At 31.0% G+C, this 26,506-nt stretch overlaps 2 protein-coding genes across 3 annotated transcripts in view; one reads left to right on the forward strand and one right to left on the reverse strand.

The window, feature by feature from the left end:
* Nucleotides 1-3,379: 3,379 nt before the first annotated feature.
* Nucleotides 3,380-26,506, reverse strand: part of LOC145253192 (uncharacterized) — a 129,218-nt gene continuing 106,091 nt past the window's right edge. The window contains exons 2-3 of the mRNA XM_080112914.1: nucleotides 16,286-16,759; nucleotides 3,380-15,231 (exon numbers count right to left, since the gene is read on the reverse strand). Coding sequence (XP_079969040.1) covers nucleotides 13,790-15,231; nucleotides 16,286-16,759 — 1,916 coding nt within the window. The 3' untranslated portion in view covers nucleotides 3,380-13,789. The remainder of the gene's footprint in view (nucleotides 15,232-16,285; nucleotides 16,760-26,506) is intronic.
* LOC145253208 (uncharacterized) overlaps nucleotides 21,146-26,506 on the forward strand; it is a 186,412-nt gene continuing 181,051 nt past the window's right edge. Inside the window, exon 1 of one of the 2 annotated variants that reach the window (XM_080112918.1) lies at nucleotides 21,146-21,401. The gene's annotated coding sequence lies outside the window, so the exon portion shown is untranslated. The remainder of the gene's footprint in view (nucleotides 21,402-26,506) is intronic. The other variant, XR_013863752.1, reaches the window with a different exon arrangement.

Raw genomic sequence — 26,506 nt, forward strand, 5'->3', positions numbered from 1 at the left:
TACGTTTGAAGCAGTGGAAAAAGTGATTTCTGTGCGCAATAGCAGCAGCACATTCTGGAGAAAACCATGGCTGGCTGAAAGGTTTTTGCTGGAACATTTTTGAGGGTATGAAATTGTCTATACCTACAATTAACCATTCTGTCAGGTCTGATACTATAGACGACACATCCTTTTTAAACATTGAACGCAGAGGAAGATCCGATATAAATGTACGGAAACTATCCCAGTCAGCCATAGTGTATCGATATACTGTACGATGGAGAAGTACGTCTGAGGACTTATTACATTTCATTTTTATCTTAATTGATACAACTGAGTGGTCGGAAGATCCAAGAGGAGACAGAACGGAAACCGAACATAGTTATGTACAACCACATAAGACGGAGTGTTCGTTAACTAAGATTAGGAATAATATAGATCTAAGTATGGACTTCTGCGACAAACAAGCCTTGGGGTGGTTTCATTTGGATGTTCAGTCATCAGGCCGAATTGAATTTCTCTTTTACTATTGGCAAATGTAACGAGTTCCAATGTTTTAAAACAATATACACACTTCCTGAAACTAAAGGTATACAAAATAAAAAGAAAAAAAATGTCTTGTAGCAGCCAATTTTACTCAGCGAGCATTGTCAGGGTAGACTGGCTTATAATTTCTTTCGTTGTTTTTTTTTTCCTCATTTGGATTCTTCGGAATACTCTTCTCATCTTGAATGTTATTTATCCTGTCGACCTTTTTTTTACAGAGGCAACACCACTTATCAAGACCAAGAGGCCAATCGAGGGTAAGGGATAAAGAGTATACAGCAGAAATTGGACAATTTAGTAATCGTTAATAATGAAAATTCGGTAAATTTGTTAACTTATATGGAACGGTTCATCAAAAACTTGTTTACATTAGACTTGAAGACAACCATATTGTAGTCAGCTGGAAAGCAGGAAAACGGAAGATAATTCCACAGACGTGCAGTTCTAAGAAAAAAGCTTTGGGGGTGTCTGTTGAGCTGTCTTCGTGTTCAAATTATACTTAAACCAGATTTGGAAAGAAAAATTTTAATTTTAAAATATCATTTGATGATTAAATTATTAATTGAACCACCTTCTTTGAAAACATGTGTTCAGTAAATTATTAAATGTACCAGATTATTTTAAAATAGCATTTTTCGTTAAATTATTAATAGAACAACATTATTTTAAAATATCATTTATTCATTAAATTATTAATTGAATTACATTATGTTAACACTAAACTTCCTAAATTTTAATATGTTTATAAATGTTGTTAAGAATTGTAAAGCTAGAATTCATTTATGTTCGATATTATAATTGCTTCTAAATTTATATCAAATTATAATGGTCAGGATATAAAATTGATTTTTAATTATTATGAAAAAATAAAAATGACTGTCTACGTCTTTTACAAATAAACATAACTACATTACTGTCGACTTAATTACGAAATTAATTTAGTTTAATAAAATTTTGGAAATATCGTTTTTGTATTTTACGTTAGTGTTTTAAATTGTTAATGCATACTAATAAAATATAATACATAAGCCATTTGGTATGTGAAACGAACTAATTGATCCATGAAACCACTAAAAGTATTCTCATACTATCTTAATATATCGATAATTTTAAAATCATGCAATTAACTTTTTTCTTTTCTTGTTTATATCGTTCTGGCTGGGGATGGGGCACATGAACCGATGCTACACATTCAAATTAAAAACTAGAAATATTTTCTATATTCCAACCGTCCCTTTAAGTGCAATTTTTTTAAATAGTCCTGCACTTAATTCACCGGGTATATTTGTCAAGTAGTTTTTGAAATTCTTTTCACGAGTTCAATTGCTCTTTTAATGGTTTATAATGACGCATCTGTTTGAATATTTTCGATGTTAAATAATAAAGCTCTGCAAACTTAAAATTTTCACTGATTTACATATCTGTGAATAATTATTTGGATTATAAAATCAAAACCGTCATCTAATAAAGAAATGTACAATTTTAGAAAATTTCTGAATGTCTGGATTGATTTCTTCTTACATTTAAATAAACCAACGTGTGTTTTTTTCATCTATGGATGACCATTATGATAAAATTATTTTTAAAACTATTACTTCACTAATATTTTTCTCTTGCATACAATGTTATTTTAATAATCAATGGAATTTAGATTTTTAATTCAAATGAGTTGTATAAAGGTTTTACATTTGGCTCAGTATGATACATTCTCAACTAAAATAAACTTTATTGGGTTTTAAGAAATAAAGACGGAATTTAACTGGTATTAAAGGCCTCTGTGATTTTATATTAAAGTAACAGTCTTTATGCAAAATTATATATTTTGTCTTGTATTGGAATTCTAGTAGAGAATGGTCGTAGTCCGAAAAGACTACATATTGCATATGTTAGTTCATTGTAACAAAGAAACGCTGCTAATACAAAATTGTTGGGGGTTTCTTTCAAGAAGTATTTTCGTAAAGCCATGCAGTGTACCAATGCAGTTCCTTGACCTATATCTGTGAATTATGTTTAGATATCCGTCCTGATGAGACTCAGTCCAGATTTCTACATTGTATATGCATCGGATAAGCCTTACTGCCCAAATATCTTCTATGTATATGCGTCGAATAAGGCTGAGACCCGGATTTCTTGCGTCCGGCAAGGTTTAGTATCCAGAGATCTTCTCTGCATACGCTTCGGATAAGACTTAAGACCCATGTATATATTTTCTTATGTGTTGGTTAAGGATAAGGGTCCAGCTCTACATTAAAATCGTCGTCATACATTATTTTCTTCTTTTTTTTTATACATAAGCATCATCACTTATCCAGGTGCAGAGGCCACTCGAGTATAAGGGTTAAAGAGTGGACAGTAGTCAATTGGACAATATAGTAATCGTTAGTTATGGGAATTCGATAAATTTGTTAACTTAAGTGGGACGGATCATCAAGAACTTGTTTACGTTGGACTAGAAGACAATCAGCTGAAAAGCAGACAAATGAAAGGCAGTTCCACAGGCGTGCAGTTCTAAGAAAGAAACCTTGTTCATGTAATGTACGTTTAGGTTTAGGAACAGATAAAGTGTGGGGGGATTATTGATAATGGATTCAGCTTAATGCAGAATGATCACTATTGTGTGGGCATCTCTATCTGCGAAAATTTCATTGAAGGTAGAATTCTTAGGCAAGTACACAATTAATAATACAATCGATCTTATTAGATAAGTGATCAAATGTATTGCTTTTTTTTATCTGTTTGCACATTTTTTGTGTTTGGGTGACGCGCGTTTCTTTGGTGCGGATCGGCTCTCACATTACAATGAATATTGAAAATCATTAGACAAAATACAATGAGAAAAAACAAAACAAATTGATAAAGGTGCATCAAACTTTAATAAAAGGAAATAAAACGCCATCTGTATTTTACATATTTATATTGTTTATATACGAACATTTATGTATAGGATTGCTTTTATTCTTCTGGACATACGTACATACATGCATATACATACATTCACTCAAAGAATGTATACGTAAATTTCGTTCAAACACGCATACACACGCAGATAAAAATATATTCACAAAAAAAAACGAGTCAATATTTTTTAGATGGACACGTGAAGTTAAGATAATAATAGGTTACCTTAGTAGTTTGTGTTTTGTATGTATTTAGTAGTTTGGGCAAGTGTGTGCGTGCATGCTTTTTATATGTATTATATATATATATGTGTGTGTGTGTGTGTGTGTGTGTGTGTGTGTGTGTGTGTGTGTGTGTGGGTGTGTGTGCGCGCGCGCGTGTGCATATGTATTTTGCTCGAAATATTTCGATCAATATGGCAGTCACTGAGTGCTCTTAGTTTTGTAAAATATATTTTATTTGTACCTTAAATAGGCTACACAGACTGGGCATTGCTTGAAAACGCTAATACCTTACTGTTACAGACAGACAAGTAATATTAATGCGTGAACAAGAGTTTGCAGTCATCATATATGTAGTTAAATACATATGTTTCTGTGTATATGAGTGTGCTTCTTTATTTGTGCATACGTGTGTGTTCCGGTGTATATATATTTGTTTTTTTATATGATGATGTATGTATGTGTATATTTATGACGTTATACGAATATATGTACATGTGCGAGTTATTTTATTCGTGTACCAATCAACAATTTAGTATTATTTAACGGATTTAAATGTATATTCATTATTGAAACAATATATTTATAAAAGAAGTTGAAAAAAAATCAATTTTAATGTAATCATTTTTTTTTTCGTTTTGCCATATGAACTTTTTTTTAATATTTTAGTTTTCGTAATTAGCGATTCTAGAGATAACAATGTTGAATTGCTGGAATCACCAATGATTGAATATATAATTGGTCCATTAGCTTAAATTTGGGTTGTGAGTATTGGTCCTATCAAATATGGTAAATATTTCAATTTTTCAAAAGATGTCTTTATTTATTATTATAAAGTTCATTTTTGATGATTTAACATTGAATTTGATCTTTGCGTAGGAGCGCCCTCGGAATATGTACAAAAATATGTCGTTTGGTTTAGTATATGTGGTGGTGAAGGTTTCGTTGAAACAGTTTTATCGAAAAGAATTAAAATAAAATAAAATGAAGATTTGACATGAAGATTATTTTTCCAAAAATATATCCATACAAAATATATTTTTGTATATATTGATATTTTATAGTTTAGTCTTTATTCGGTGAGATTTAAAAGGGAACGAGAAAAGAATAATACCGGATGTTTCTTTAATACCGGAAGTCGATCTCTTCCTAAAGTTAGATTTTAAATATTATGAGAAAAAAAAAACGATTTTTTTTTTAATGTATTTTGAAGATTCGAACATAAATAGTTTGAGAAATGAAATAAAATGTACGAGATTTTACGGTTTTATTTGGAGAAAGGCGTTTTAAATTTGTCTGATTAAAAATTTGGCTGATAAATTAAAATGAAATAAATACTCATACAGAAAAAGAGGAAAATACATTTTAATAAAAGTCAGTAAATCGGAAATAACAGATGCGAGAATGATTTAAAAGGACATTTTAAAACATGATGAATTAACTATTACATATGTTTATAATATATGTAAGAAAATAATGTATAATAATATGTACATGGATATATATATATATATATTATGTACATACAAATACATATATCCAAAACTGTACGCAAGGTATATATGTATCCATGTGCCTTTCTGTATGTGTGTGTCTGTTCGTATGCAGTATACAGGTAAATATATTTATAAACATCTGTGTATATATATGTGTGTGTGTGTGTGGGTACTTATATACATCATGAGTATTGTGTGATTACAGTTTATAAAATCTTATGACATGTTTAGTGCTAGTATTGGAATAGCTCATAGATATTTCTTTCATCTGATTACACTTGGTGGGGAAGAGTTATTTAAACATTTAACAAAATAAAATATAATTCGAAAAAATACAGATTGCTCCCCATCATCTTCCTAAAAAGCGTCAGTATGTTTTCTTAGTGTGGAGAATGGCATGAATTAGTGATTTCAAGACTGCGCATATATATATATATATATATATATATATATATATATATATATACATATATGTATATATACATATATGTATATATATGCATATATGTATATATATACATATATGTATATATACATATATATATATACATATATGTATATATATACATATATATATATATACATATATATATACATATATATATACATATATATATATACATATATATATATACTTATATGTATATATAAATATATATATATATTGGATAGCCTTTATTATAAATTCTCCAAAGTATACACATTTACTAAAATACGTCGATTTGTAAAAGAACAAAATATACATATAAATATTTTTATTGCGGTCGATTTTGCATGGAAACATCAAAATTCTGTATGAAATATAGACTATATATAATATTATGATATATATATATATATATATACATATGCACACACATATATATATACATACACATATATACATATATACATACACATATATATATATACATATATACATACACATATATATATACATATATATGTATATATATATTTAAACATCTTAGCTCCTTCTGCCAGAATTTCCCCTTTTATTATGCGAAACCAATTGCCTTGAATCGATGGGCTCACGTATTCTGACCGCGATTACACTCAGAACACATCTATGCATCTTCCTTAAATGACAAAATCGCAGCATCGTCAAATGTACTTATGATCGTTGATATACAGAGCATATCAATTTGAAAACTTGTTTGCTTTTTATTACTGTTTACTTACGCAATAACTCCTGCCTCTTAGAGCCACAATGATGGCGTCAACAATGTAAATTCATAAAAGGAATCTAATAATTATACTCGTCAGCTTTGGTGTTTATTCACCGTTCTATATCATTTTCTTTTCAGATATTTAATATATACAATTTTTGAATGAAAAATAGTGTCTGTACAAAAGTTGACTGTAAAGTCTCGTTTGGTGTCGTTATTTTACGGCGAATCTGTAGTTTGTCTTATTTAGATCTGTTTTACGAATGGCGCAAGACTTCGGGTAAACCCACAATTCAATGTAGAAGATTATTTGAATTCTTGTCGGTATTTTACTTACAACTTAAAGGAATTCAGAATCCATACATCTATTAACATCATTAGTGGCTGAGGATCCACGATAAGACACCGATCCGAATGAGGCAATTATTTTTAGCATCAATCATTCAGTTGGTTTTATTCACATGATTTGGGTTATTATTCATTTCCCCGATATTTCTCTCGTGAGAAATTTTTTTTCTGGAAATACATATGGTACTTAGAAAAAGTACTACGTGCAGGTTGAAAACAGTCCTAAGCTAAAGTGGTTTTTGTGGAACGAACAGGGTTTTGCTTTTGCACGCCCTAGTTAAAAGTTCGTGTCGGTAATCACTTTGTAACCGTCACCTCCCCGGAGCTGGGACAGGTCAGCTGGGTGACCATTGGTGAGCGTGGTAGTACACCTAAACTTCTCTCCAAAAGCTAACATCGTCAAAATCATGTCACCTGGAGATTATATATAACTTATACAGGGCGGGTCGAGAAACATCTTCCTTAATAAGATCAAGGCAGAATGTCAAAATCTAAGACAATTCAAACGAAGCTTTTATGCTTTTTAAAAATTGTTTCTATTCTTTGGGGGATGGAATCATTCGAGTAGGCGTGAAACCCCTTAAAATAAGCGTCTAATAATAACGAGAGAGGATTTTCGCAAATACAGGAGAGGCCTATTGAAAGTAGTCTTGAAAATACCAAGTTTAAAAATAAGGGAAAAACAGTCAGCAGGAAGAGCAATTTCTGGAAAGAGTAGCATGTATCACGACTGAGTTTTTTTTTTCTTGGTTATCTATAATATATAAATCTCACCCGTCTGTTTGAATGTGTGAATGTATGTTTGTATGTCTCACAAATCCTTTTCGACAGAGGCGACGGATTTTCACGAGATTGGTATCATTTTGAAGATCGACTATTCGGACAACAAATATCGAAAAATTGTCAAAAACATTAATTCCTTCACCCTCAACTGGGCACTTTTCTGCAGGGAGGGGTCACTTTTTTCGCCGATATTTTCAAAAATCATCGGCTCCTCTCGATTCTCTAGCCTTAATTTTAATCTACGTTACTTCCGCTTTGGTGGTGAGTGCAATAGCTAACACGTCACCTTTGTTTTTCACTATTCGCTGTACGAGTTCGAGCCTGTCTGCCGACTACCACTTTTTTGTTTTTGCTAAACACACACCTACAAACACCCGGGCAACGCCGGGCACCCAAGCTACTTAATTATAAAAATAAACAATTAAAGATGATCAAATTTAATCGAATAAACACAGAAAAATTAAAAAGATTATTTGTTATTAACGGCCCTATAATTCATAATTAGGGATTCATGGTACTTAAGCACGCTTTAATACCGTATATCAAAATAAACCTAACACGATTTACCTAATTTGAATTTTCTGCCTGTAAGCCCCGGATCCTAAAATAATTACATTTTATGAATCTATATTTAGCTTGGATTTTAAGAATGATACATTCCATTAAGAATTGTCTCGTCCAACAATGTGTGGACTAGCAATTTCTTAAATTAATCATTGGTCCCCCGACAAAAGGAGGGTGGACTTGTAAATTCACCCTTGTCCTACCTCCGTTAGTCTATCCGCACTTTTTTCAATGATTACGCCTTGGAATTTTTGGAATAGAGATGCCTTTCGGGTTAAAATGACTAAAATTGACACTTTTGTACGTATTAAAAAAATTGATGCATTGTAACTGAGTTCTATCTAATTTTATGTGTCTATACTTTGCGATAACTAAATATATCTTAAGGCCCTAGGGACTTTTAAAGCTAAATGGGTGACAAATGATGAACGTGGTCATTTCTATCCTTCTTTTTTTTTTTTTTTTTTTTGCATGGTGCATAACTCAAATTTACATATGTTAAAGTCTAAAATTACACCGTCTGTTCATTTTCACCAGGATTTGACGTTCCTGATACATGGGCTAAATGGATTGGGGGGGGGGCGGGGCAATACTGAACTTTTCTTTTTATGCTGCGTTCACTGTGCACTCACGGGGTACCGTGCATACTTCACTTGGTCAATCATTAACTCAACTTTATTAAGCGATGGCATTTCCAACAGAAAATTGGTCATCAAGTCACATCACCATAGACAAGAATATAACTAATCAGTGCTTTTCACCTTTCAAGCGTTGTTTTTTATAATGTCTACCAGTAGTCAATCTGTTGGGGGGGATTATTTTATGTATGAATAAAATACGTATTGCAAAGTATCTCTGTACGTAAGACAAGTTGTTTTTTTACTTGTAGACAACGAGAGTTGCGGATTCATAACTTTTTATCTGAAGTACATAAATTACCATAATAGATGAGATTCTAGATCCCACAGTTTGTATGCATATTCGTTAGGACAATTCTAATTTAAATAACCAAGTAATACTCATATATCTTTCCATTTGCTGCTAAATTCAGCACTGGTATAAAATTTGATTTAAGAAAAATTGATTAAAAAAACTGTGGTTAAAGAAAGGAAATACATAACTATTGCAGTTGGATGATATTATAAATCATACTCGTTGTCTTAAATTACTTCGACGCATATTAAGCTTCCCACCTCCTTGGGCGGATAAATAATGTTAACTTAATTTCTTTAATCTCTAGAGTTCGGCTGATCTGGTGCCATGTGTGCATAGCGTAGCGTGATATAAGTTACGACGTCATAAATTCTATTATACGTCGTTGTATTTTGTCATTTAATTCTTTTCTTTCTTGAGATTTCATTACATATAAACGCCCGAATCAGCAGTTCACCCGATTTAAGGACGCAGTAAAGAACCTATATCAAAAGTGAAGATATATAATGTTTAGATATTAGATGGAAAACACACGAATATACCGTGGAATACATTACGACTCTTTGCTTCTTAGCTGACTATAATGGAGCCGTTTTTTAGTCAAATATCAACAATGTTATTGCAATAAAAACAAATTCTTCATAGTTTTAACCATGGTTGCAAATTTAATGTTGCCTCACCGTCCACCCAACAAATTGAATAAACTTTATACTTGGGATGGTTTTGCTGTAGTATATTTTAAAATTATATCGGGAAAAGAGCAGGGAATAGTTGTGTTGAAGAATAATAAGTATGTGGTATCTACATGGTGTATAATCATCCTATTTACGTTGCCAGATAACAGTCAGTAACCAATCTGCAACAACAACGGTCGGGACAAGATCAAAGTGCAGTATCTGTTCTTCAGATACTGCACTCCAAATTCTTGTTTTCAGTCAGTGGAGGAGAAATCCTTCACGACTGAGACAATTTTTATTTTTGTTTCTTTTTCTCCACGTTAAAAAACGACCCTGGTGTCTAACATTGTCCCGTGGGGAGGCATTGTAAATAGGAACAACAACGAAAGTTCTTATGATCTGCGTCAACTAGCTGCTAACCGATGATCCACTGTCGATTTAATATTTAAAAAAGTTGATAATAGCCCTGCCTAAAAATAACGTAAATTAAGCGGAATCATGTTTTACTTTTGTGTGTGCGTGTTATTTGTGGTTAACATTGAACATCGATGTATGTATTGGTCAGAACATCCCCCTGCATGGCTAGTACATAATCTCAAATTTAAATGTGTTCTGTTCAAATAAAGTTAATATTTCATCTTTATAATAATCAAAACAATATCGATGGAAGAGGGGAAATTTCAATCAGATTTAGGGAGTATTTTTTCATTAAAATGTAAAAAAAAAAAATAGTGGATGCAGAACTATCTTCAAAAATTATTTAGAAAACTTTTTCGAAGAAAAAAACTCAAAATTAAAACATTTTCAAATGATGTCAATAAAAAAAAGACGAAATCTTTGTTTATATTTGTTCAGTGCGTCAGAGTTCAACAGACCGTGGGATATAATTGTCTCCAAAACAAATATGGAAAATCTCTCACGGGAAAATTGTCAACAGTACATACAAATTTTAGTATTTAGTGATTACGCAACGATTGAATAATTTGCATACAGACGCGCAAGAATAAAATTAATAGAAGAGAAAACATTTGCCGAAAACAAAAAATCGTTTTTTCCTCTTTAGTTTAAAGTTCGTGTTTATAAATAATCATCTTCCACGAGTGCGTACATTTTCTGTATTCATCAAAACACAAAACCGGACAGAGAACAGGAGAATACATTTATTGCACAAAGGCGATGACCGGTCGGCATGCCGCCGTAGATATAAAAAGGTCGGCGTTACGGTGTAGATCAGGTTTATGATGCTTATTTACGATGAGTTTTTGGGTGCCATTGTGGCCTTTGTTCATTTGTATCCGATTTTCATTGGCTTTGTGTTAGAAGTGCAAGGATTTATGTATCTCGTTACATTTACTTCCTTCCTATTTTATTATATACATTAATAGTGTGAAGGCAGTACAGTTACCAATATTGTATTATGCACGAAAACAGTTTGGTTCTTATTTCCGATATATTCACAAGAGTTTAAAACCGGGACCAGATTCATGAACATCCTAAAACCTTTATTTATCCACTTTAAAATAGGATATTTTGTAAAAAGTTTAAAGTGTTCAGATAAACCAAATGTATTACTTTTTCATTGTCTAAAAAGAATATTGTTTGTGTGCGAGTTCTTCTGCTTTGATTTGGCATTGTTCTGATTTTGAAAGCTTAAGTTCTTTAGATTGATTTAGTAAGCCATGTTTTACAGTTCAAAAGGTATTTTACTACGAACCTTTGGATTCAGCTTATTTATATTCATCTCCAACAAAACTTCTTTTTTAATATATCAGTTATTAATATATCAGTTTTTAATATATCAGTTATTAATATATCAGTTTTTAATATATCAGTTTTTAATATAATCGGAAAATGACAGTCTTTGGATGCGCGATTTTTATCAATATTTTTTGTTAAAACAATTTTGTAAAAGACGTAGTTTATAATTGTTCAATGGGTATTATACAATATATTTTAACAACAAAAAATTCGATGAATACGTATTTAACATGTTCACTAAGCTGGCAGAGAACAATTACCATACGATACGAGGTCCTCCTTCTCTTGGAGTATTACCTGAAAACTTTAGTTTTAAAAAGTTTTCTTTACTATTAAACAATAGTAAAAAAAAACGGCCACTTCGCTCTATGGGTACGTCTGGTTTGAACGCAGGTTACCAGATTTATAATTCTTACTATAAACCAATGGTTTTGGAAAAGTAATTCGCTGAGGCTAGCAAAACTCATTCTGTCGATAAGAGTGTTTGTACTCATTTGACGTTCGATTTGTTAATCTTTGTCGCGTCTTTTTTTTTTTTTGTCCTTCAGTTTTTTCTTGTTCGTCCCCGACCAGAAAAAATTCAGGTTTTATTTATTTATTATTTTTGTGATATTTTTTTTAGTTTTTTAGTTTTTTAGTTTTAGTTTTTTTCATTTTTTTTTTTTCGCTTATAAAAAAAATATAAATTCAAAAAAATATTCCACTACCATTTTAGTTTGTATCATCGACAGCAACAAAGCATTTCCTTATTTTGGATGGGCGGTTGGATTTTTAATGCTGAAACGCAATATTTATTATAGACGAATCCTATATACACAACTAATTGACCACTCGATGTTTTTTTACGAATAGCGGGTTAGACATTGAAGGTTTACAAGTATTTCAACAATAATAATGATAATGAACTTCAGGACATCCGATAGAATTTGAATCCGGCAGTGTCAATTAGATAGACCACAACGACATCCATTTAGCCAACCGCGAACTCCCTGCCATTATATATTGCTTGCAAAGCGTTTTATATTTGATATTTTGATATTAACTATTTTGTTTTTAAAATATGCTCTTTCATTTAGTAATAGGTCAAATACAGACATTATACGTAAGCACGCTGATGGGTCGTATAGACGATGAAACAGGTGTCTGCAAATAACTATTCATAATTACTAGATTTAAATTCAAACAGTATAGTTTTATAGTAAACGTTGTTTTCTAAAGCATCACAGAGCTTCAACATAGAAATATCCACAGGGTTTATATCCCAACTCTATCACCATATTTTTATCCATTTAATACGATATTTACTCGTATATATATATATATATATATATATATATATATATATGTGTGTGTGTGTGTATGTATGTGTGTGTGTGTGTGTGTGTGTGAGCGGGAGAGAGAAAGAGGAGTTTAAAATATCCGACAATATGGATAAAGATTATGACAGTATTTTTCATGTAAATAAAACGGCTTCATTCATATAACTTATATGAAGTTTCGATGTATTTTATGCCTTCTTCAGAAGACAAAACCAAGAGGAAAATGTAATTTCACTGCCGATATATAAAATACTTAGAAAGGAAAAATTATTGGCAGAACAAAAAAAGTCAAAAAAGAAATTAAAAAAAAAAAACAGGAGAAAAAAATCAAAAAGGAAAGGGACGTTTTTGGCTTTTGCTTATCTGAAACCTTGCACAAAAAATTGTCTAGTAATCTTTATGACACATTGGGACGTATGCAGCAAATGTGTATTAGAGGATGTTGGAAGTTATCAATATATATATGTACATTGGGAGGGTTGTAGGATGAATTATTAAATTATCAATATCTATGAAAGTGTTTATGCAGATCAAAGAGTCTGACATGGTCAGCAACGCATCGAAGTTCCCAAATTGTAAATGTAAAGAGAGTTTGTGACTTTTGAACTTTCCCACACCATGTGTTTGTTTCTTCTTTATACTCTTCGGACTGTTAGAATTTTAAAATAATCCCTAAAAAGATAGTTCTTGGTGTTTTTTTTATTTCAATAAAAGATTATTACGTTTTTTTTTATGTGAATTAACTTCAGACTTTTCGTTGATGGAAATTTATACATTTGTATTCAACTCATTAATATTTTCCATGATAAAAAAGATCGAGAGGTAGAGTGATTTTTTTCTCCGTCTCCTTGCATTTATTATATGTCTCCCGTTTCTAGGAGGTTAAACGTAAGGTCAGGTGTAGATTGCAAAGACGGTCTATCTCTGCGACTCGAACCTGGATCGTAAACTACTTAGCCACCGTCAAACATATCAAAATTTATCCATTGATGCCTACATTATATTAAATCGTTATCTTGAACGTAACATTCCTGTTTATTTTGTTTTTTTTTTAATTTGCTGCTTATATTTTCGGCTTTTGAAGGATGTATTTTGTTTTTATTGTTCGGACATTTTCGTTAACGCAGAAACAAAGTAAGAAGAGAAATCATAGTTATCCTCATACATAGATATGAAATCTATATCATTGGCATTCGAACTGCTATTATTATTTACATTGTTCGAACTTCGATTAATTTGTTGTTGGTGGAGTGTCTGTTGTTGTTGTTGCTGTTGCTGTTGTTGTTGTTGTTGTTGTTGTTGCAATTGCTGTTGATGTGTGTGTTCTTGTCCGACCGGTATCGACGAGGTAGTACTATTATAGTTGAAATTGTCAGAACTTACGTTAGGCATTGATTGATAATAGTGATTAATTGTTTCAAGTTCGTGCAGCGGTGTCTGTTGCTGCTGTAGTGAGAGAGGGGCGAGCGAACCATTGCAGTCAATCGGTGAGATCTGACTGAAGACGTCGCCGATAGCACCGACGCCGGCCGGTGGGTACCCATTACACAGTTGTGGGTAGGCATTCGGGATTTCCGCGAATTCTGTTCCATCTGGAGGATCGGTCAACAGAATGGAATCGATGTTGCTTTCATCTTCATTTTCTTGTGCCAAAGATGGAAGGATCATACCATTAGTGTTGGTCGTTGCGGTGTTAGAACTGCTGGTATTGATATGATGGTTGATACCATCACCAACCAAATTGAGGTCCGGCGATGATAAGGACGAAATATCAACGGTGACAAGTGGGTCGCTGTAGTTCGGACTGGACATGGGATTATGCTGGCGCTCCATCATCGGAAGCATCGGTGGAGGCATGTTTGTTGATCCGTCGGACTGTAGCATATGGTGTTGGGGCGTTTGGTGGTGAGTTTGCTGGTGAGCATGTGGCGTAAGGGGCTGGGAACTGGACATATCCGGATCAGATTTCGACGTGTATAGATTTTGCTGGTTAATCTGAGACATAAGCATTTGCTGTTGGTGCTGGTGGTGCTGCTGTTGATGTTGCTGCTGCTGCTGCATCGTATGCATGTGTTGTTGCTGCTGATGATGTTGCATATTTTGCATATGTTGTTGTTGTTGTTGTTGTTGTTGAAAAACATGCATCTGTTGTTGCTGTTGCTGTAAAGATTGCATATGTTGTGTTGACTGTAACGGTCGTGTGTTAGGAGATTGGTTACCATATCCACCCACGCTAGTGATCGGAGAATTATGTGAGGTGACCACAGACGGACTATACCGCTGAACAGCCGATGGCCCCTGGGTAATGAGGCTGCGAAGAGTGGTACACTCATTGTGGTCCATTGTGAGGCTAGTCGGTACACGGCTAATCCATTCGTTGGTCAAGTAACGAGTGCCACCTGACGAATTCTGTCCGTATTGCTGGCGTAGGAGATCACTGTAGCTGACCCCACGCAACATATTACTGTTGCTGTATTGGTTGTTTTGGGCATAATGTGATCGGAAGGACATGTCATCTGACGGCGGAAATTTAAACATGCCTGTAAAAGAAAAGACAAAAAAATTGAATAGTTAATTTTATATTTAGTAATGTTGAACTAAATAGAGTTAATAAACGTTTTTACCTATAGTTTTTTTTTCTTATACATACACACATTATATATATATATATATATATATATATATATATATATAGAGAGAGAGAGAGAGAGAAAGAGAGATAGAGAGAAACCGGAGGTAAGGTTGAAAATCAACTTCTTGTAAGAAATTTTTAAAAATCTTTTTCATAAAATGTTGTATTCTTGCACGTCACCAACAGAAAACGAATACAGAAATATTATAAACTTTTACACTTTTCGTATTCATTCTCTCTCTCTCTCTCTCTATATATATATATATATATATATATATATATATATATATATATATATATATATAGTGAAAGAGAAAATGCTCACATAAAATTAAAATTTCCTTAATGCACGGATTTCAAAGAAAATGCGTTCTCCTTATTAGGGGATAGCAAATGAATATTCTAGCGAAGCTACGGCTTCCCTTGTACTGGCTTTAATTGAAACAGTATTATAAAACAACTAGTCAGAATGCCAAAAAAGGGTGAGGTTCGCGCAAATAGTTCATAAAATAGGAAAAAGAAATTAAAAATATAAAAATAACATAAAACGCCAAATGAAAGGAGAAGGATATATATATATATATATATATATATATATATATATATATATATATATATATATATTATTTCTTCTACTATTATTACCCATAATCTTACTATTATTATAGTAATAATAATTATAACAAGAAAAATTAATAATGATAATAATAATAAATATTAATAACAGCCAGACAGAAAATGTGTTTAATAGTAATAATAATTGGAAACCGCTAGAATCTTGTGAAAAGTGTTGGAATAAAAAAAAAAAGGTGCTGATAGCCTATGGTCAATTTGTTTGATCAGCCTATCAATATTAAATCGACAATATCAACAGCCAGACACAAAATGTGACAAACTAAGAAAAAAATACATTTTCAATTATGAACGCAATATATTTAACTAAAAATAGTTTGATTGCTCACCTTCTGTGTTATTGTGCGGTGACATTTCCGGTGTGAGTACGCCGCTTGTCGTATTGCGGTCATATGTGGTCTTCTCGGCGGTGAGGGTCCTGCACTTGTCAACCCCTTCATTCTGCGGACTGGAACATGGGGACGAGTCCGGCGTGTTCAGCAAATTTGACAAAATCGGGGCGCTGGCCGTGATGCTGTTCAGTCCACGCCCACCGCGAAGACAACTGTTCGGCATGATGAGTGGCGAGGGATTTTCCGGAAGGCCGGAGCTGCTTACGGCCGACGAGTTGGCGCCGGATCGGCTGCTCGACGTCGCTGCACTAGCAGCACCACCAGCACGTTTCATGTTTCGCTTCGGAACTTTCCTTCTTCGAGGTCGATATTTATAGTCGGGATGCTCCTTCATATGTTGTAAGCGAAGACGCTCGGCTTCCTTCACGAACGGTTCGCGTTCGCCCTGAACCATATCTTTCCATTTTTTGCCTGAAAAGAGATTTTTTATTATTATTATTATTATTATTATTATTATTATTATTATTATCATCATAAAGTTATGTTTAAAAAGTGCCATAAGGATTTGATGGACCTTTTCTAATCATTCTACAAATTCTGAGGTTAAGCTACAGACAGACTTACAATCGGCAAATGCTGACAGACATTTCTTTGTATTCATTACTTGCACAATATATTCTTTGTCATCAATGTTTCTCATTTAATATTTTTATGCAAAGCAATGCAATTATGTGTATAAGCACATATGTAAACCTATATATATATATATATATATATATATATATATATATATATATATATATATATATTGATTTTTCCCGACTTGATATGACTCAAATTATTATTTTGAAAACACTAATATATATTGTTTAAAATAATATTACCACTGACACGTGTTTCGTTCTCTGCGATTCATCATTTTATATATATATATATATATATATATATACATATATATATATATATATTAGACAGGAGATAATTAGAATGCTTACTGCACATTATTCTAATGTCTACGGTCTCTCTGTACCAGGGTTTCCCAGAACAGCACAAAGATACTTTTCCTTACAAATAAACCATGACTAATCTTTTTATATCCCATAGTATTCGCGGCCCAGATAGGATCTCTTTGGTATAAAAAACAAACTGGCTATTACGATGAATAGTGCGCTCTCCTCAAGTGGTGTTATCAAGGTAAAGGATGATAATGGAATATTCGATTATTGACGTATCGCATATTGACATATCTCATATAGATATCAAGTGTAAGTCCAAGGAGGTGCCCTTTGTTTGCTGAGAACTTCGACTAAAGTAAAGTGTAACAAAAAAGCATACATAACACACACATATATATATAACATATATAAATATTATATATATATAATAATAATACACACATATATATAACATATATAAATATTATATATATATATATATATAATAATACACACATATATATAACATATATAAATATTATATATACATAATAATACACATATACATATAACATATATAAATATTATATATATACATAATAAAACACACACATATATAACATATATAAATATTATATAATAAAACACACATATATATAACATATATAAATATTATATATATAATAAAACATACACATATATAACATATATAAATATTATATATATATAATAAAACACACACATATATATAACATATATAAATATTATATATACAGTAAAACATACACATATATAACATATATAAATATTATATATATATAATAAAACACACACATATATATAACATATATAAATATTATATATATATAATAAAACACACATATATATAACATATACAAATATTATATATATAAAACACACATATATATAACATATATACATATTATATATAATAAAACACACACATATATAACATATATAAATATTATATATATAAAACACACATATATATAACATATATATATATTATATATAATAAAACACATATATAACATATATAAATATTATATATATATATAATTAAACACATATATAACATATATAAATATTATATATATAATAAAACACATATATAACATATATAAATATTATATATATATAATAAAACACATATATATAACATATATAAATATTATATATACATAATAATACACATATATATATAACATATATAAATATTATATATATACATAATAAAACACACACATATATAACATATATAAATATATAATAAAACACACATATATATAACATATATAAATATTATATATATAATAAAACATACACATATATAACATATATAAATATTATATATATATATAATAAAACACACACATATATATAACATATATAAATATTATATATATAGTAAAACATACACATATATAACATATATAAATATTATATATATAATAAAACACACACATATGTATAACATATATAAATATTATATATATATAATAAAACACACATATATATAACATATACAAATATTATATATATAAAACACACATATATATAACATATATAAATATTATATATAATAAAACACATATATAACATATATAAATATTATATATATAAAACACACATATATATAACATATATAAATATTATATATAATAAAACACATATATAACATATATAAATATTATATATATATATATAATTAAACACATATATAACATATATAAATATTATATATATAATAAAACACATATATATATATAACATTAAATATTATATATAATAAAACACACATATATATAACATATATAAATAGTATATATATAATAAAACACCCACATATATATAACATACATAAATATTATATACATATAATAAAACACACATATATATATAACATATATAAATATTATATACATATAATAAAACACACATATATATATAACATATATAAATATTATATACATATATATAAATATTATATGCATATATATATATAAAGACCAAAGATAAATATTTTTTATTGGTATCCTTGGATGTATTTAAAAGACTATATATACTTATCGGATAAATAAAAAGACAAGATTATGATGAAAATAAAAGTAAAATAAACTACAATATTTATTTATCAATCAAGATATCAAATAAGGATTTTTTTTTTTACTCACATTCACCCTAACAAGGCATACATCGGCAATTGGACGTAGGGGGATACTATTTGCGATCATGCATAGGACATATTAGGAAGATATTGATTTACATTACATTTAAGCATTCTGCATAGCATTACAGTCACGAAAGCAGGGAGCATGAAAGTAAATTCCAAAGTCTGGCTAGAAACTATTAAAGTAGAAAGTTTTCTGCCATTTAGGGGCATCAACAGTGAAGGGGTGTGATAATAAAGAAAAATCCCTATACCATTGATTTCGAGGATAGACTATTTTCATTAATAAACACAAGATTTCACAGATTAACAAAAGTTTGAATATATATATATATATATATATATATATATATATATATATATATATATAACGTATTTATTTTAGATATTTCCAGATTTATGCTAACAATTGATACAGTTTTTTCTGGTAATTCCTCTGATTAAACGATTTACATTTTTCAAAATTCATGAGTCATCTGTTCCTTTATAAAAATTCCATATTTAAATTGTTGATGCATTAAGAAATATTGTAATTTATTCCTTTTTTTTTCATCAATTTTTTGTTCGCTTATATATATATATATATATATATATATATATATATATATATATATATATATATATATATATATGGGGGGTATGTGGGTGTGTAACAGTTCCTTCCTCCTAAGTCTCGCTGAGGCTGAGCCTATCTTTTGCAGATTTCAAGGAATGCTAATTTATATGGCTGGCAGTGTTCTTAGATATTTTTTTAAGCAATTTATGCGGTAAGTATTGAAAATCGATCTTAAATATAGTTTATATTCTCGTATCGATAAAAAATGACTTTTTCACAGGAATATTTTTAGCTATAAGAGAATAAAACTATTTAAGACCGTCAAACTCAAATATCAGCTGATGTGATATTGTAAACAAACGAAATTTAATGAACGACATTAACATTATTATTTTATTTTTTTATTTTATTTTTGCAAATTAGTCCACCGGGCAAATTATTTCTCGTAATATATAATGTTCAATAGAGGATTGATTCTATAATACATACATACATACATACATACACAATCTGCATGAATTAAATATCCTGTTTAAGCGTATTATACGACTGGGCAACGCAGGGTGTCCAACTATATATATATATATATGTATGTGTGTGTGCATACACACACGCATATATACACTCATATATATATACACACACACATATATACACACATATACTACACCCCCACAGACACACACATATACACACATACACACATATACATACATGTATATACACACATATATACACACATAGATGTATATACACACATATATACACACATCCATATGTGTGGATGTGTGTGTGTTGTTAGTGAAAAGAAAATAAAGACTTAAAAAGGGAGTTACAAAGAATGAATGATAAACCGGACATTTTTAAAGTGTTAAAACTCTTAATAATTTCTATGGCTTATGCTGTCGCATTGATAGTTAACCCTCTCAGTCTTGGCGGGAAATCTCGAGATGATAATCTCAAGTGTGACGTGAAAGGCGGTGAAGAGGAGGTTGCATTTGTAAAAGCGCGCCAAAAATGTACAAACATCTTGGAGTGGGGCGAAGGGTTTGTTTTGGCAATTCCTCGATATAATTCGAGTATTTATAGAACACTATCCGCACCTTTTCCCTTTATTCTGGGAACTGGCTCCTCTTTACCAAACTCGTCTGTCCTTTCTCCTGGGAGAGGCCACAGCATCTAGCGTTTCACATCTTGCCTTTTCAGTCTGGGATGAATCACCCCCACCTCCATTTACATTTGTTTATGATAACTATTATTATGAAATACATTTATACCAGTTTTTATCAGTACTTTTCAACCCATCTGGTTCGGCGTTTACTTTTTGTTTGTTTTTTTATTAATTTTTTTTTCAACTTCTTTTCGAGATGGTGAAAACTTTGAAGATAACATTTTATTCATTGTTTCTGCTACACTACCCATGATCCGGTGGTCAGTATTTTTCACATATATTATTACATTCATCATTTTCTTTTTAAATTAGATTAAGGGCTTAGGACAATAGTAGCTGGTAGTTAAGCCGTTGCTTACATGTCAACAGTAAAGTTTGAAATTACGCTTCATCATTTTTTTTTTTCCTCGTGTAAACTTGCATCTCGTCACCGCTATTCATTTTCAAGTAAATATATCTTTCTTAATATGTCCACGGTGACAAGCAAGATAAGTTAATAAAAAATAAGTATTATCTGATCTTTTATTAATGTATAGAGATTCTAAAATTTGCAACTTTCAATTAAAAACTCTAGCAATATTAATTGGAGTATACGTTATTATTATTACTATTATTATCATTATCATAATAATAGTAATAATGATAATAAGTATCATAACTTATTATAATTATTAATATTATCATCATAAGCAATTATTATCATCATTATCAGTAGTATTAGTATCATTAGTAGTATCATTATTATTATTATGATGATCAATATTATTATGATGATTATCATATTAACCATCATTTTTATTATACACCACATCAAAAAATGGAAATCTAAGTATGCTTCGCTCGTGTTCACACTATTTAGATATATTACTAAAATATTCATTTAAAAATCATAGTAATTCATTTTTTCATTTCTAAATTATTATATCATTTCTGATGACAAATAGACACTGGCTGTTGACATTTTATTATAAAGAGAGACATCTTTCAAAACTATTTCGGGCGGCTGGAAAAGGCTAGGATTGTTGTTGCACTTGCTATTTGCTTCCATGTTTCCCCTCCAAAGTTGAAAAAAGTTTCACTTGCTAAATTTTGCGAGACATGACAGAAGTACATATATTTATCAAATTGGAACGAAACACATATTGAGTCTTATTTTAGAAGAAAATGGACTAGTCCTTCTCAGTGGCTTTTCTTGTTATCGGAATGGCGGAGATTTAGCGTAATCTTCTCTTTTCTGTGATTCATTACGTCACTATCGTAACGGTTTTGTGTTCTCACACGAGTAATACTACGATTTTTTTTCGGATATGAATTTGTCTGGAAACTAAGTGAAAATAAAACTTCTCAATATTTCATTGTTACAAATTTAATGTTTTGAAAGTGGAAGTGCGAAATAAGTAATGTTATTGGATCGGCAAGGTTTCACATCATATCGCGCTTACTCTGTGATTTCAAGTCATCAGTGAATATATATTCCATTCTTTAAATAGTATTTCGTCTACACTTATTATCTGAAGAAATCGAGTTTCAATTTCAAATAATATGAACCTCAAATTAAATTATGCCGGGAAATCTGACAAATTTGTTGTCTTCACTTTGGCATCAATAGAAGATAACGAATCTCTGCGGAAATAATTCTTATAGAGTATTTTTTTAGAATGTTTCTCATTAGCGGTGTATCAATCTTTCTTTTTAGAGACATATTTTATAAATTTATATGATAAAGAAATTTAGTTGAAGGATAGTAGGGAAGAACCTTGGATGAATTTGAAGAGGTATTATTCAGTTTTTCAAGGAGTAACACAACAATAATAATACTTGTTGTCATTCAAACTTCAGCAGTTGTTGTCAAGGAGTAATCTCTGATGATGACATGTGAGAACTCTTAGTGACTACTACTACTAATAATAATAATACTAATAATAATAACAACAACATTGACAATAATCTGACCCTCATCCGCATATCAGATAAGCATATCAATTCTCTCTAAGTTATCCGCATGTGTGTGCGCGACGATATCTATCAAACTACTTTGTCGAGTTTGGATTTATAGGCTTGAAACTTGGGATATAGAGGATCTAGATCTGCGGAACAAATTGAATTTGTTTTTTAGCCGATAAACGTAGCTGCTAAGGGTGAAAATTTGAAACATTGTAACTTGGCAGGCGTAAGTCGATTTAAAGTGATATTGGACGCATACGAAAATACGCATTTACACGTTTAAGTAGGTTCATTTTTAAAGTTTTGATATGAACAGATAGCGCAGATGGCAGTGGAGTACGCTAAATATTTTTTATTTGAATTGTAGGTTATGGCACCCAATTCGTTTTTTTTTAATTTTTGAAACCAATAATTTATATTGGGTACAATATAATAATCCATATGAATTAAGTCTTTAAAATAGCTTATTTAAGCGTATTTCCCGATTGGGCAACGCCGGTCAGTCTTCTAGTTATTTAATCAACCCCCTAACCCCGAAACGATTATACTTGCGTTGCTTACTGCCACAGAAATTGAACATGGAGTAACATGGAATATGGAAACACTTCATAAAATAGAGAGTACTTAAAGTGAAAGCGTGCAGAGAGTATTGTGATTCTCAAAGGACATAGTGTCACAGATTCATTTCTATCAGCTGGGAATAAGTGCGAGAATCCAAAGAGATTTACAATGGTTATTTATCAAAGAAAACAGAATTGCTAAGGGCTCGTTTTCACTGAGATTTCAGGCAAAACTCCGACGTTGCCATCGAGCAATCGCTGGTAAAAGAATGCATAATGAGACATAAACTGGTACTACAGTAAATAGTCGTGAAGGATTAAGGAGGATGGAAAGATCGAGACGAGAAAGCACTAAGCAGACCTCCACTGAATGAGTACCAAGAAAACTGGGATCTGTTCGAGGCTTATTGCCACCGAAATCCCAGTGAAGAGCAGTAGTCATCGCCTATGAGGAATCAATGGTAAACAGCTGTTGCAATGGAGTCATTCGCAAATGTTATCGAACGAAATGAGAATAACTGGAAATCCATGGAGGTTTGTTGTTATTTTGACTCCGAGGAATGCCACAGGTGGTTGATAGAGAAATCCTTGATGATGGTCTGTGTGAAGATTTCAAGCGAGTACAAATAATAATAATAATAATAATAATAATAATAATAATAATAATAATGTAAATTCAAAGGTTGTTTACTGCCTTTCAACTTTGACCCTCGTTGACCACTTTGACTTGGTCGTTTGACCACTTATGAATCCTCCTTTTAACCCTTATCCCAGCCCAGTCCACCCTACGTCGACACTTTCTTAAGTGTATAGATGGCCTGAGAACATTTCAAAACTCAAATCGTGCTTATCTCGCTGGGAAACAGGGGGATATCTTGGTAATTCGCAGCTTCCGTGTTAGCCTTTGGCTCGGATCAAGGCCATCAGTGGACCGGATGACAGCACTTGGCACTTCCGGCTAAACAGCAACAACTCAAGTTCCAACCTGAGTATCTGCAGTGAATGGCAACAAATAAAAGCAGACATTTTTTTAAGATGCGATAATGGAACAGGTTCTTAATAGAAGGCGGGGCAGGTGTCAGAGGAGGGTAATTGTTTTGAATACATTTTCATCGATATACAAATTGGTGATGTCACGATTTTAAAACTTTTTTCTCAATTCCGATACAATTACCGATTATGTACTAAATCCCCGATCCCGATTATTTACAAAGCTTTAAATATTTAACTATAACACGGTTATTTTGTCCCGATTACCGTAGAAATACATCTGAAATGTGCAGATATTTTTCAAATGTAAAAAACACACTTGTGAGGTAGATTTTAGCTTTACTGGTCGCTTAAAATCAATACATATTTATTATTTATTATTACTACCAGCAGTGGAAGATTCTTCTAAAACAAAAGTCAAATAAAAATAGATAATTAAAAGAATCGTTTTTGGTATCGGAAAATAAGCACATTTTTTTTTCGATGCGCCAAAAAAGTTATGTTTCCAATTCCCGATTCCGATTAACCGTCCCAACTCATATAAGAAGTATTTTTTTTTTAATCTTAAAAATCAGCTATCGTGCACTTGTGTTTCTTGACTATGCATAATATTGAATTAGGTAGAGTTAAGAAATGTTTTAAAATCCTATAGATTTTTTTTAATGTAAACTTTGCCATATTTTTAATTATTTTTTTTTTCTGCGCTTCCCTTCGTCACCAAAGTTTTGGTCATCGTTGAAATTGCTTTTCTCTGTAAAATGCAGCGTTTTGCTTATCCTGTATAGTTCTATGAAGTCCATGCTACCATGTGCTCAACCTTATGAAGAATGGCAACGAGGCTACCGAGAAATTTTTACAGACCAGAGTGGTCGTTCTTTAGAACACTCACTTTTCGATTTAATTTTCCACTCTTGTGTCATAACATCCCGCCACGAAAGAAAGAAAAAATGTACACGTTTTGGAGATGGCGGTGGTTAATGAAACGGGCTGATGACTTGATTGTCCAGAGTTCGAACCCAGTTCGTTCCACAAAAAAATCACTTTCACTTAGGATGCTGGCAACCTTAACCTGGCCCCCTCTTGTAAGTACCTAATGTATTTTTTACTAGGAACATATCAGGGAAATCGATTTTAATAATAGAATTTTCGAATCTATATGATAGATTACCAATTTGCAAATCTCAAAATTAATTCTTTCTCGCAATGTATATAATCGAAACACAAACTTACTTTTACATAAGTAATGCTTAATTATCAAATTGAATTATACATCAAAAACAAAATTTTATAGGTAATACGCATAGAAAAATGGTTTCGCAATAGAAACCCAGATGAGACTATAAAAGCTGATCTGCTCAACTAAAAATGTCGCGTAATTTGCGCAATAAAAACAAACATTTACACTTGTATATCGGAATAAACGCACGAATGTGCATTCCGGTTTTGATTTTGGATTTTCTGCTTATGGCAGCCACAGATAATTCTGATGATATCCGATTCCATGAAACTGACGAAAATCGTTAAGTATATATATATATATATATATATATATATATATATATATATATATATATATATATAATATAATATACGATAGCCTGTGTGTTATTTATTTTTTGTGCTACGCTTACATCCGAGTGACTGTCGTGTGTTATAGACATATTTCTTGCAATAAATAATTTTACCAGGAATTCTTCATGAGTTTTGTTTTCGGTTTCTAGTATAGCTGATGCAGTCAAGTCATTTATTTTTTTTATAAATTAATTTACCAAGAATTCTTCTTAAGTTTTGGTTCGGTTATAGCTGATGGTACTCCAGTAATCTATTTTTAATAAATAAGTTTATCAAGTCTCCATAAGTTGTGGTTTCGA

Source organism: Euprymna scolopes, chromosome 3 (genome assembly GCF_053919585.1).
Source record: "Euprymna scolopes isolate OS-2025 chromosome 3, ASM5391958v1, whole genome shotgun sequence".
Classification (NCBI taxonomy): Eukaryota; Metazoa; Mollusca; class Cephalopoda; order Sepiida; family Sepiolidae; genus Euprymna; species Euprymna scolopes.